The sequence below is a fragment of the Callionymus lyra genome, chromosome 19 (genome assembly GCF_982586985.1).
Source record: "Callionymus lyra chromosome 19, fCalLyr1.hap1.1, whole genome shotgun sequence".
Classification (NCBI taxonomy): domain Eukaryota; kingdom Metazoa; phylum Chordata; class Actinopteri; order Syngnathiformes; family Callionymidae; genus Callionymus; species Callionymus lyra.
In genome coordinates this window covers 11,562,316-11,574,980 of record NC_141836.1, presented here as the reverse complement: position 1 = coordinate 11,574,980, position 12,665 = coordinate 11,562,316, and the positions used below count along the sequence as shown (strand labels likewise).

At 36.9% G+C, this 12,665-nt stretch overlaps 3 protein-coding genes across 4 annotated transcripts; 2 read left to right on the top strand and 1 right to left on the bottom strand.

The window, feature by feature from the left end:
• The first annotated feature begins 3,659 nt into the window (after positions 1-3,659).
• Positions 3,660-6,170, top strand: LOC148059502 (3-hydroxyacyl-CoA dehydrogenase type-2-like). The gene is made up of 6 exons (XM_087781941.1): positions 3,660-3,748; positions 4,066-4,230; positions 5,254-5,418; positions 5,494-5,622; positions 5,689-5,797; positions 5,861-6,170. Exons 1-6 carry the CDS (start codon positions 3,725-3,727, stop codon positions 6,049-6,051), a joined length of 783 nt encoding a protein of 260 aa, XP_087638067.1. The 5' UTR covers positions 3,660-3,724; the 3' UTR covers positions 6,052-6,170.
• Positions 6,171-7,420: 1,250 nt separating this feature from the next.
• Positions 7,421-8,958, top strand: LOC148059501 (3-hydroxyacyl-CoA dehydrogenase type-2-like). Its single transcript, XM_087781940.1, has 5 exons — positions 7,421-7,450; positions 7,816-7,980; positions 8,195-8,359; positions 8,438-8,675; positions 8,739-8,958. Exons 1-5 carry the CDS (start codon positions 7,427-7,429, stop codon positions 8,927-8,929), a joined length of 783 nt encoding a protein of 260 aa, XP_087638066.1. The 5' UTR covers positions 7,421-7,426; the 3' UTR covers positions 8,930-8,958.
• Positions 8,959-9,698: 740 nt separating this feature from the next.
• LOC148059500 (uncharacterized) lies at positions 9,699-12,427 on the bottom strand. 2 transcript variants are annotated; one of them, XM_087781939.1, is made up of 9 exons: positions 12,358-12,427; positions 11,966-12,289; positions 11,816-11,878; positions 10,984-11,016; positions 10,870-10,902; positions 10,643-10,693; positions 10,091-10,189; positions 9,973-10,013; positions 9,699-9,817 (listed from the first exon to the last, which is right to left on the bottom strand). In XM_087781939.1, exons 1-9 carry the CDS (start codon positions 12,398-12,400, stop codon positions 9,710-9,712), a joined length of 795 nt encoding a protein of 264 aa, XP_087638065.1. In that variant the 5' UTR covers positions 12,401-12,427; the 3' UTR covers positions 9,699-9,709. The 2 variants fall into 2 exon arrangements, with proteins under 2 accessions (XP_087638065.1, XP_087638064.1); XM_087781938.1 differs by having other exon boundaries at positions 9,973-10,189.
• Between the last annotated feature and the right edge of the window lie 238 nt (positions 12,428-12,665).

The following is a 12,665-nucleotide window of genomic DNA, read 5'->3' as shown; positions in this document are numbered from 1 at the left end:
AGTATTTCTTCATATTTTCTCCTAAATATCGACATTACTTCGATGTCCGTGGAGTATTTCTTCATATTTTCTCCTAAATACTGACATTACTTTGTCAGTGGAGTATTTCTTCATATTTTCTCCTAAATACTGACATTACTTTGTCAGTGGAGTATTTCTTCATATTTTCTCCTAAATACCGACATTACTTTGATGTCCGTGGAGTATTTCTTCATATTTTCTCCTAAATACTGACATTACTTTGTCAGTGGAGTATTTCTTTATATTTTCTCCTAAATACTAACATTACTTTGTCAGTGGAGTATTTCTTCATATTTTCTCATAAATACCGACATTACTTTGATGTCCGTGGAGTATTTCTTCATATTTTCTCCTAAATACCGACATTACTTTGATGGCCGTGGAGTATTTCTTCATATTTTCTCCTAAATACCGACATTACTTTGATGGCCGTGGAGTATTTCTTCATATTTTCTCCTAAATACTGACATTACTTTGTCCGTGGAGTATTTCTTCATATTTTCTCCTAAATACCGACATTAGTTTGATGTCAGAGGGATATTTCTTTATATTTTCTCCTTATTGAATATTATTTTGATTGTTTAAGCGCTATATAAATAAAAAATACTTATATTTATACGATGCATCTTCAAGTGGCGTCGTCCGTTCTCGCGATATTACCGCGTGATCTCGGCGCTCAGTCAGCCGTCACCAACCCAATTCAAGAGAAGAAGAGAGATGGCGAACAAGACGAACAGAGGAAGTTCTTCACCGGGTTTTTTTTTTCCCAACTGGACACTGGATAATTGAATTTTCGTCGAAAGGAGGAATGCGAGGAAATTGTTTTTCTGGGTCACAGCGGCCGTCATGGAACTAATGCTACGTAGAGCTGAAAGACCGCCAATTCCAAGTAGCTTTAAGCTAACACCGTTGCTACTTTCTTCCAAGACTTGTATATCATTATTTTTTATTTAACACTATGATACCCGAGGACACAATGACGAAGAAGAAAAAACAAACGGAAGATAGTACATTTTGTTGTAATCGTTTTTTTTAAAAACGACCCTAAAGGTTAATAGCATGCTAACCTCATTCCAAGTGTTTGTAGCAACATCAGGTTTAGCATCGATCTGTTATATATGTTACAAACCACCGGAAATGGAACATATTCAGGTGAGAATAAGCAAAAGGTAGAATCCACCATAGAAATGTTAATGCTTTGATGACGATAAGCGATCGAGAGTGTCATCGTTTTTTGAACGATTCATCCCAGAAAATAGCGTTTAAAGAATTCAACTTGACGTCATGTTTTCATCACTAAAGGAGTCTGTTTACAAAAGAACGTTGTATGAAAGAATAACTGACACCTGCAGGGAGTAAGTAAGTCATTTTTATTTGTATAGCGCTTTTCCAGACCAGGGTCACAAAGCGCTTAAACAATTAAAACAATATTCAATAAAGTATATACTTTAAAGGTCAAGATAATACTAATAACACAACAGGAGTTCCAGAAAATCAAGGAAAAGCCTGAACAAATAAAGGAAGATCGTTCCAAAGCTTAGGAGCAACAGCCTGGAAGGATTTCTCTCCTCTGGTCCTGAACCGTGTGCGAGGAACCATCAGTAGATTCTGATCCACAGACCTCAGAGCCCGAGCTGGGGTGTAAGTCTGGATCAGATTAGACGTCCACGTTGAAGGAGCCCAGGAGCCAAACTCTGAACAAGCAAAAGGTTCCAGTGGGGTGAGGTAGTAGTTTGTATAGTTTTAGGATCATACCAGATCTGGGAGATAACTATACAGCCTACTGTCTTTCTCAAGGCAACCATCAACAGCAACAACCAGGACGCTCGTCTTTCCAGAGAATGTCGAGTTAAAGTAGTCGAGAATGTATTTAAAAGGCTAGTGGATTTGTGTCTGTTTTCATTCATTTTTTTAGCTTTGTTGTGGTGAGGTAGTAAGTTGTGTTGTTGTGGGGTTAGGGATAATTAAACCCCGTTCTGGAGATACAACCGCACAACTCACTGCCTTTCATAATTGAGCGAAAATACTGCACCTTGACCTGTCTGTTATAAAGCATATTGAATCTTGTTCTGATCATTACAGTATTTGTATTTTACACTGCCATGCATTAGGAACTATCCAAGGCTCCACGTGATGTTAGACTGGTTGCAGATTTTTCTTAAATGTCGCCGCATGGAACCCCCATGATGACATGATGTGAAATATATTATAGAACAATATTCAGATTGAGGCCAATTTTCAGCCTGATAGTAAAAATGGTCATGTTTATGTGATTTTTATGTTTTGTAGGTTTTATATATATATATATATATATTTGTGTATAATTGTGTGCAAAAATGTAATGAAACGTACAAGATTTGGCCCCTGAAGTTCCCTCAAATACTTCCAAGTTTGTTACTTAAATAAAACTTTTAACTATTTTGGTTTTCTGCCTTTAATGGTAATTTCACAAGCACTAACGACATGCATATGAATATGTGTCTGTGTGTGCAGTGTCAGCAGCTTGGGGCAAGATAATAATAATAATCTCTATTTATATAGCGCCTTTCTATGGATTTGATAAAGTTCCCAGTCCATCGTAGGAAATGGATTTCATTAATAAAATATGTATTTTTTTTCTAAACTGTACAAAAATGACTGACTCACCCAAACGACTTTCCTCGAGCCCCATTTCAAGTGACAACATTCTATCCATCAGGCTGTTGGACCAACCACTGAACTGTTGTTTATATAGATATAACATTTTGTAACAACACTGGTAATACACGTTTGTGATTCTAAAATTAACGTAATTACTTAGACATTTGAACAGATAATTCTCACCATGCTATTTATACTTAAATCATTGCACTTTTTGACAGTTTTTGCACTGTGTTTATTGTTATTTATCTTGTATATGTTGTTTATCCCTATTCTAATTTTGTTAAACCAATTCCGGAGTCGTCCACAACCACGGAAAATTCCTGTATGTGAACCAATATCTACTGACGAATAAAGCTGCTCTTGATTCTTGACATCGAGTATAATTTTGTAGAAAACATTTATTGTATAACAAATATGAAATTATTTTTTTTGTTTCAGCCAAAGGAGGGAATTCTTCCATCTTTTTCCAAATAGTTTTAAAATCGTAGCGTATATGTCGGTAAAGATGAATAAAAAATAAACAAATGTACGTGTTTGTCAGCATAAATGTAAGTTCAATCGCTGTGAATTGTTTTCATGTATTTTAATAAATTAATTTAAATCACGATCAACTTTAAGTGCATTGTTTAAAAAAGTTCTCAAGGGCATCGTTTACACAAATAGTGAATGTCTACGGAACTGGCAGCCCTGCCTGGATCTTGAATCTAATTGGTCAATAATCAAGAGGGGCGTTCCTGGCGAACTGCTTCAGCGGCCAATCATCTTTCAAGGCGACCCCTGTGTAGATCCTGTCGTCGAACAAGAAAACAAGACCTCTTTCTCGTTCCATTTTCCAGTTAATGTGTACTTGTTTAATTTCCATTCTTTTTGTTGAATTTAAAAAGGTTATATTCCGTTTGGAATTATTTTACTCCATTGTATTTAGTGTCAAGCAGTGACTGAGTTTTTTGAAAAAACATTAAACGCAACATATTTGCTTAAACGATAAAATACTCAGGAGTCTACCCTCCTGTTTTAAATAACAGATCTTCGTGGAAACGTCACACATCCTTGATCCAACATGGCGAACATTCGGTGCATCAAGGTGAGAGAAGATTTTAAATGTTTATTTTCAGAAATATTATCGCACCCGACAACTGACTATAAAAAAAACTGAAAATATGAATAGAACTTTAAACCTCAAACTTATGCAGTTAAGGTTTATTACATTATTTATTTTAACATCATTAGACTCATTTCACGTTGAGCTGAAAATGTTCACATCCACACGTGGAGTTTAAGAATCACAAATTTATCTCCTGCATTGCAAGAATAAAGTGGAGAAATATACTGTGTATCTTTTAACTAACAACCTCGATTTGTTTTTAAATTCTGTATTGACTCAACTTTTTGTTCCAACAGGGCATGGTGGGTGTGGTGTCAGGGGGAGCTTCAGGTCTAGGTCGTGCCACTGTTGAGCGCCTGGTTCGAAATGGTGCATCTGCTGTGATCCTGGATCTTCCCTCCTCTGACGGACACAAACTGGCCGCTGAACTGGGAGACTCTTGTGCCTTCGCTCCGGCAGACGTGAGACTTGATCTTTATTTTGTGTCCATTATTCCCATTTTATTTCATAGTACATATCATTTTGCAGTAGAAATCTGCTAGTGATATTTGAAAAAAACCCCAACAACAACAAACACTGTTTGGACCCTTTATCTATTTCACACTTGGGACTTTTTCTATTAAACATTCAATTAGAGCAGTACAACCTTCCGTGCAATCATATCCTGCATTTACAGTGGAATTTAGATATTATTTTTTATATTTATCTCTACGATATTCAAGTGTATACCGTTGCAATATTTCCTGTGTACAGTGACAGTCAATTTACATATATATTATTTATTTTGAGACTTGTTTTTTTACTTTCCCTTGGGGACTTAATAATAAGTAAATACTAAATAAATAAAATAATAAAGTATTTTGGGTTTCTGATTAAACCCTTAACATGCTGAATGCTAGACATTTTTGGCACTTTTCATTTATCTTGGATTGGAAACAAGGAAACTAAGACCACTTCCAAAATCATCTTAAAAAATAGGGGTGTGTATTGGCATGAACGATTGGTATTACTATACAATATACTGTGTATTCCAATAATTTAGGAACAAGGATATCATTTTTTATTCCTTTTGAGTATTAACACCAAAATAAGTCCAAACATTAGCTTTAAAAGCGGCTGGAGTTAACTGTATCCTCTCGTCCAGTCATCGCTAGGATTTCAGCCATTAAATAACTGATACAAATAAAATATGATTTAAAAGCTAATGATGTTAAATAACTAATACAATTGAAATAAAAATGTTCAAAAAACAAAAAAGTAATGTTAAAAAAACTAAAAAAATATTGTGTAAATGTGGTAAAGACTCGACAGTACGGGAATTGTCGTAAATAAATCTTTTTGTTTTCTATCCAATGATGAACTCTACCAATCTTTACAAAAATATAATAGCAGGAAATAAAAATAAAAATGTAATGTTACTCCAACATTAAGATTGTATTCATTTGTCAAGTTCTTGATTCATGAATAAACGTGTCGTTGATTAGGTCACATCAGAGTCTGACGTGCAGGCAGCGATGTCCATGGCCCGAAAGAAGTACGGCAAACTAGACTTGGCCGTCAATTGTGCTGGCATCGCAGTCGCCTCCAAAACGTACAACGAACGAGATGAAACCGCTCACCGCCTGGAGGACTTCCAGAGGGTCATCAATGTAAGCCGCACACATGCACGCAAGTGCACACATGCACGCACGTGCACACAACACACACACTGTGTGTCTCTGCAGGTCAACCTCGTAGGATCGTTCAACGTGATCCGGCTCGCGGTCGCAGAGATGCGTAAGAACGAATGCGACGCCGACGGACACAGAGGATGCATCGTCAACACGGCCAGCGTGGCGGCGTTTGACGGACAGGTCATTGAAACACCGCAGAATAAACCAAACCCTTTTTCCTGTTGACGAACTGACAAACCTCTGCAGGTGGGTCAAGCGGCGTACTCCGCCTCTAAAGGAGGCATCGTCGGCATGACGCTGCCCATCGCCAGAGACCTGTCGCGTCTAGGGATCAGGGTCGTCACCATAGCGCCTGGTTTGTACTACTGGTTCTCAGAAGTTATGTTCGAATCGACCAAACTGACGTCAATACTCCCAGGTCTCTTCTCGACGCCACTCCTCGCCGGGCTTCCTGAAAAAGTGAAGTTACTCCTGACACGCTTGGTACCTTTCCCCTCTCGCCTCGGAGACCCTGCTGAGTTTGCACACCTGGTGACGTCCGTGGCCGAGAACCCCATGATCAACGGAGAGGTCATCAGACTGGACGGAGCGATCCGCATGCAGCCTTGAGAACCATCGCAAGGAATGTTACCGCAGTCGTGACATTGGACTGGAACTATAGCAACACATCATGACACACATTGCAGGAGGGCGGATCATAATAAACTAAAAGATTGTTGGTTATGAAAGTTTCTTTCTCCTCGTTCATATTGGAAGTAAATTATAACTTCCGCACCTCCGAGACGATAGGTGGCGCCAGAGACGTACGTTTGTCGATCCCGGAAGTGAGTTTGAGTAGGGAAAAGTTGATAGTATTTTACACGATATATTTATTAACGTATCATGTTAAAAATACAGTTTACAGTAATCAATACATTTTCCCCAACAAACGAAAAATTCAAGGTAGAAAAAATTGTAATAACAGTTTTTTAAAGTACTAGATTAAAAAAAAAAAGAAGGAAAACGTCAGATACGGTTAGTGAAAAAGAATGTGTATTAAAATTTTTTATTCAAACAAATCATTCACAGAAAATGTACAGTCATTACAAAATAAATATAAACATACAAATATACTTAGGTTGCGTTAAATGATCACTATTATTTTAATGCAAATTATATTTGACAATTAAAATAAACCGTTCCATTGCACTGTTTATTATTATTATTTCTCTTGTATGTTTTGTATATGTTCTTTATCCCTATTGTAATTTTGATAAACCAATTCCGGAGTCGTCCACAACCACGTAAAATTCCATGTATGTGTACTAATATGTACTGGCGAATAAAGCTGCTCTTGAATCTTGACATCGAGTATAATTTTGTAGAAAATATCTATTGTATAACAAATATGAAATTAAAGTATTGTTTCAGGTTGAAATCAGCCAAAGGAGAGAATTCTTCCATCTTTTTCCAAATAAAATTGTAGCGTATATGGCGATATATGTAAATATGAATAAAAATAAACAAATGTACGTGTTTGTCAGCAGAAATGTAAGTTAAATTACTTCGAATTGTTTTCATGTATTTTAATAAATTAATTTTAATCACGATCAACTTTAAGTGCATTGTTTAAAAAAAAGTTCTCAAGGGCATCGTTTACACAAATAGCGAATGTCTACGGAACTCGGATCTTGAATCTAATTGGTCAATAATCTGCTTCAGCGGCCAATCATATTTCAAGGCGACCCATGTGTAGATCCTGTCGTCGAAGAGGAAAACAAGACCTCTTTCTCGTTCCATTTTTCAGTTACGTTAATGTGTACTAGTTTAATTTCCATTCTTTTTGTTGAATTTAAAAAGGTTATATTCCGTTTGGATTTTTTTTTACTCCATTTTATTTAGTGTCAAGCAGTGACTGAGAAACCTTAAACGCAACATATATGCTTAAACGATAAAATACACAGGAGTCTTTCCTCCTGTTTTAAATAACAGATCTTGATCCAACATGGCGAACATTCGGTGCATCAAGGTGAGTGAGAAGATTTTAAATGTTTATTTTCAGAAATATTATCGCACCCGACAACTGACTATACATAAAAATGAATAGAACATTAAACCTCAAACTTATGCAGTTAAGGTTTATTAGATTATTTCTTTTAACATCATTAGACTCATTTCACATGAGCTGACAATGTTGACATCCACACGTGGTGTTTAAGAATCAGAAGTTTATCTCCTGCATTGCAAGACAATAAAGTGGAGAAATATACTGTGTATCTTTTAACTAACAACCTCGATTTTCTTTTTAAATTCTGGCTTCTTGTGCGATCGATTTTGACATCCCTGATCCACAGAAAACTCATAGTATTTGACTCCACTTTTGTGTTCCAACAGGGCATGGTGGGTGTGGTGTCAGGGGGAGCTTCAGGTCTAGGTCGTGCCACTGTTGAACGCCTGGTTCGAAATGGTGCATCTGCTGTGATCCTGGATCTTCCCTCCTCTGACGGACACAAACTGGCCGCTGAACTGGGAGACTCTTGTGCCTTCGCTCCGGCAGACGTGAGAATTGATCTTTATTTTGTGTCCATTATTCCCCATTTTATTTCATAGTATTTTTCACGTTGTAGTTTATACCATCAAATAACGTATGTATTAGAAATGTTTTAAAAGTCATGATGAAAAGATATTTAGCAGGAAAGTAATGTTACTACAATATTAAGATTGTATTCATTTGTCAAGTTTTTCATTCATGAATAAATGTGTCGTTGATCAGGTCACATCAGAGTCTGACGTGCAGGCAGCGATGTCCATGGCCCGAAAGAGGTTCGGCAAACTAGACTTGGCCGTAAATTGTGCCGGCATCGGAGTCGCCGCCAAAACATACAACACGAAATTTGAAGCCCCTCACTCCCTGGAGAACTTCCAGAGGGTCGTCAATGTAAGCCATACGCACACACATGCACGCACACACGCACACATGCACACACGTGCACACACACGCTGTTTGTCTCTGCAGGTCAACCTCGTAGGAACGTTCAACGTGATCCGGCTCGCGGTCGCAGAGATGCGAAAGAACGAATGCGACGCAGACGGACACAGAGGATGCATCGTCAACACGGCCAGCGTGGCGGCGTTTGACGGGCAGGAGGGTCAAGCGGCGTACTCCGCCTCCAATGGAGGCATCGTCGGCATGACGCTGCCCATCGCCAGAGACCTGTCGCGTCTAGGGATCAGGGTCGTCACCATAGCGCCCGGTTTGTACTACTCATTCTCAGAAGTTATGTTGGAATCGACCAAACTGACGTCAATATATCCAGGTCTCTTCTCGACGCCACTCCTCGACGGGATTTCTGAGAAATTGATGTTCTACCTGAAACGCTTGGCACCTTTCCCCTCTCGCCTCGGAGACCCTGCTGAGTTTGCACACCTGGTGACGTCCGTGGCTCAGAACCCCATGATCAACGGAGAGGTCATCAGACTGGACGGAGCGATGCGAATGCATCCCTGAGAACCATCGCAAGGAATGTTACGGACAGTCGTGACATTGGACTGGAACTATAGCAACACATCATGACACACACTGCAGGAGGGCGGACTTTTGTAAACTAAAAGATTTTTGTTTATGAAAGTTTCTTTCTCATCGTTCATATTGAAAAAAAAAACTTCCGCACCTCCGAGACGATAGGTGGCGCCAAGAACCGACGTTTGTTAGACCCGGAAGTGAGTTTGAGTACGGAAAAGTGATATTATTTTACACAATATATTTATTATCGTATCATGTTAAAAATACAGTTTACAGTAATCGCTATATTTTCCCCAACAAACGAAATATGCAAGGTGGACAAAATTGTAATAACAGTAGTAAAGTAGTACGTTTAAGAAAAAAAAGGGAAAACGTCAGAAAGGGTTATTGATAAACAATGTGTATTAAAATGTTTTATAAAAAACAAATCATTAATCATTACAGAAAATGTACATTCATTACAAAATATAACTAAATAAATATAAAAATATACTTAGGTTGTTTTATACAATCACTATTATTTTTATGCAAATTATAGTTTACACTTAAAATAAATGTTCCGTTGCAAGTTCAAATGAATCAAATATTTACATGTTTTAAAATAATAATAAAAAGTTGTTGGCCCAGAGAGGAAGCGGTAAAAAGACGAACAAAACAAAAGCATGACATATTTAATCATAGATCGGAATTACATTCTTATGATTTGTGAATTATATTTGCGCAAATCCCCCCCGAAACAATAAAATAAAAAAAACTATAATTTGATTAGAAATAGCTGATGTCATGCATTCGATGTCCTCTGAAGTGATTTTGTCGTCTAGTATCTGTGCTGCCTCTCATGCTGCCTGTAGACACGTTTTCGTAGGTGACAATCTGGAGAGAAGAAATAAATATACAAATATGGGCCATTCATTTATAAACCAATAATATGTTATCAATTTATAATAATATTAATTCACAGTATAACATTATTTCCTTTTTTGTGTAATTATAAAGTAATTAAACAGTCACTTATAGGTCGACTTTACCTCAATATTTGCCATGGGAGCGTTTCCGATGACCTCAACAACTGTGGATCAAATGTTGATTGTTTTAAGTGTACTTTTATTTTGCATTTACCGTCATGAAATGATTCGTTCCACTCACCGTTCAAACGCTGTCTCCAACAGAAGACAAATGAGAAAAACATTCCAACCAGCAGAAAAGCACACAGGATCACACTTACTATGACAACCAATGAGAAAGCTGCAAGAAACAAGCATTATATTCAGGCAAACAATTCATATTTTTAAATCAAAATACATTTGTAACCCATTGTTTACATTTTATTGTGCATAGTTTATACATATTATGCACATTTAACTCTTTAATAATATTATTTATTTATATATATATAACTTGTTTTATACATAACTTCAATAAACATTTATACAATGATGGATATCATATTATAAAGGCATTGAAGATTTTTAAGTTTAAAAAAACAACAACAAAAAAACATTTCGACACATAACTACGAACATATTTAATGCCCAATTATGTAGACAACCAAAACCCCCCAAAAATATAAGATTTAATTTAATCATTTCAATGAGAAAAACAGTAAAAGAACCCCCCCCCCCCCCCCCCCCCCCCCCCATTACATTATGTGTGTATTAATGTAAACCAGCAGAGGGCGCCACAGCAGTTTAAACGTACCAAGTGTACTGAAGGTCGTATCCTCAGGCACATACAGCACCGTCGTAGTTTCTGCAAACCAAATAAACAAACATGAAATACCTAAAGGGAATGTTTATAACAGTATCACAGTTTTCACCGTTATATCTTAAATGGTTATTAACCCAAAAAAAATCCAACGTTTATTTTTTACCGTACATTCAAGTCTGAATAAATCAAAACATGCTTTTAAATAAACTCATGCTTACCATCCTCGATTATAAACGAAGAGAAGGTGACGCCTGAAAAAATAAGAAAAGAACATCATTGAAAATACGCACATTTGCTTAAAATATGTGTAAAAAAAATGTGTGTATGTTTACCGTCATCAGTTGGTGTTGGTGTCTCAGTGTAGCCTGTAAATATATCAAATTAGTTGTTCCGCTATATTTATTTTAACAAGCATTTTATATAAAGGAAAAGTAGCTTTAATAAAAAAAAGAACGATTTTCAAAAAAGATTCACTTTAATAAAAAAAAGTCTTCCATAATTAAAAAAGATTATTCTTATGCGTACGTTTTTTTCTATTTATTTATTATTCTTATTGAGGAAACTCCATGTTATCGATTAAATCAACACTTCCTTCAAACAAATATCGGTAAGTAGGTAGATACAAACTGTATTTTTTATATATGTAGGCAACGTTTTATAGAAAAGACAAATGTAATATGAGGAAAGGATCATGATTAAAGCAGCAGTAAGTAAGATTAAAAAAAAAAAAAAAAAAATTGGCTCCCCACAGTGTCAGAACATTGTATCTGCAATTTTTCGTGTCCGTTTCTTGTTTTATCTTCCTGGTAAGTTTACTAGTAACCTTAAAAAAAACACAGAAAATGTACTTAAAAACGTACTACTTATTTACGCACAATGTAAGGTAAGGTAAGGTAAGGTAAAACTTTATTGATCCCTCAGGAGGTCTCCTTCGGGAAATTGTTTTTTACCAATAGCCAGAAATTTTTCATAAACAATAAAAAAGAATACATAAAAAATAAAATAAGAAGAAGAACATAAAGAGGAAGAACAAGATGACACAATCTAAAAGACAAAGACAAAGAACATAGGTCAAGGAAAGAAAAACAACAAAGACTTTTGTGAAGTCTTGAGTCTTGCATATGAGTTTGAAAAAAAGTTATTATAATAAAACGTGAATTATACCTGAGCCATCATCGTCTTCTGTGGTACTGAAGGTGTCGACTGGAGCTTCTGTCACACTCTGCCCTGAAGGACAATAAATCATATTTTCACACAAACACTGCAAACAGGAAGTCGTCACACCCGACTATACAACGAGTCATCCAGGCTCACGTTCTCTGACCCGGAGCTCCACGCGTCTCTCGGCGAGGACCTTCTGTGTGGTGGACTTCCTCACGCCACACTTGTAACCCCCCGAGTCCGCCTTCACCACGTCTCTGATGGTCACGCTCAGGACGTCGTCGTAGTATTTGATGCTGTATCTTCCACGATGACCCTCGCGGTCGTACGACGCGACGAGAAGTTCCGTGGCTTTGGGTCGACGCAGGTAGATCCGGATGTTGGTTGCCGTCACAGTTAAGGGGAATTCGAAGGAGACGGTTTGGCCTCTGAACGCTTCCACGATCAAGCTTTTGTTCTTGGTTTCGGGGACGATTCCTGAGATGATGGACGACAAGATTTGTTTCCAAAAATGTGTGTTTTTGTGTAAATTACCCAGAGCTTACCTGACATCAGGACCACCAGAGGAAGAGCCTGGAGGAGAACCATCGTGTATCAGACGTGTGAATCCATGGCCTTCTTCCAAAGTTTCTTCTCTTTGAAAAAAACCAAACAAGTCAATAATATTTTAATCAATTTAATCCAAACTGTTTTAATTTGATTCAATATTTTATCTGTTTAGGTTATTTCATGGGTAGAATATTGGTGTCATTATTATTTAATGCCATTTTCTTCCCAAACAACTTTCTTTTAATTGATTTTTCTACTGAAGTAACTTTTTCTTTTTGCTCAAATGTTTTTAAGAAAACGCAAC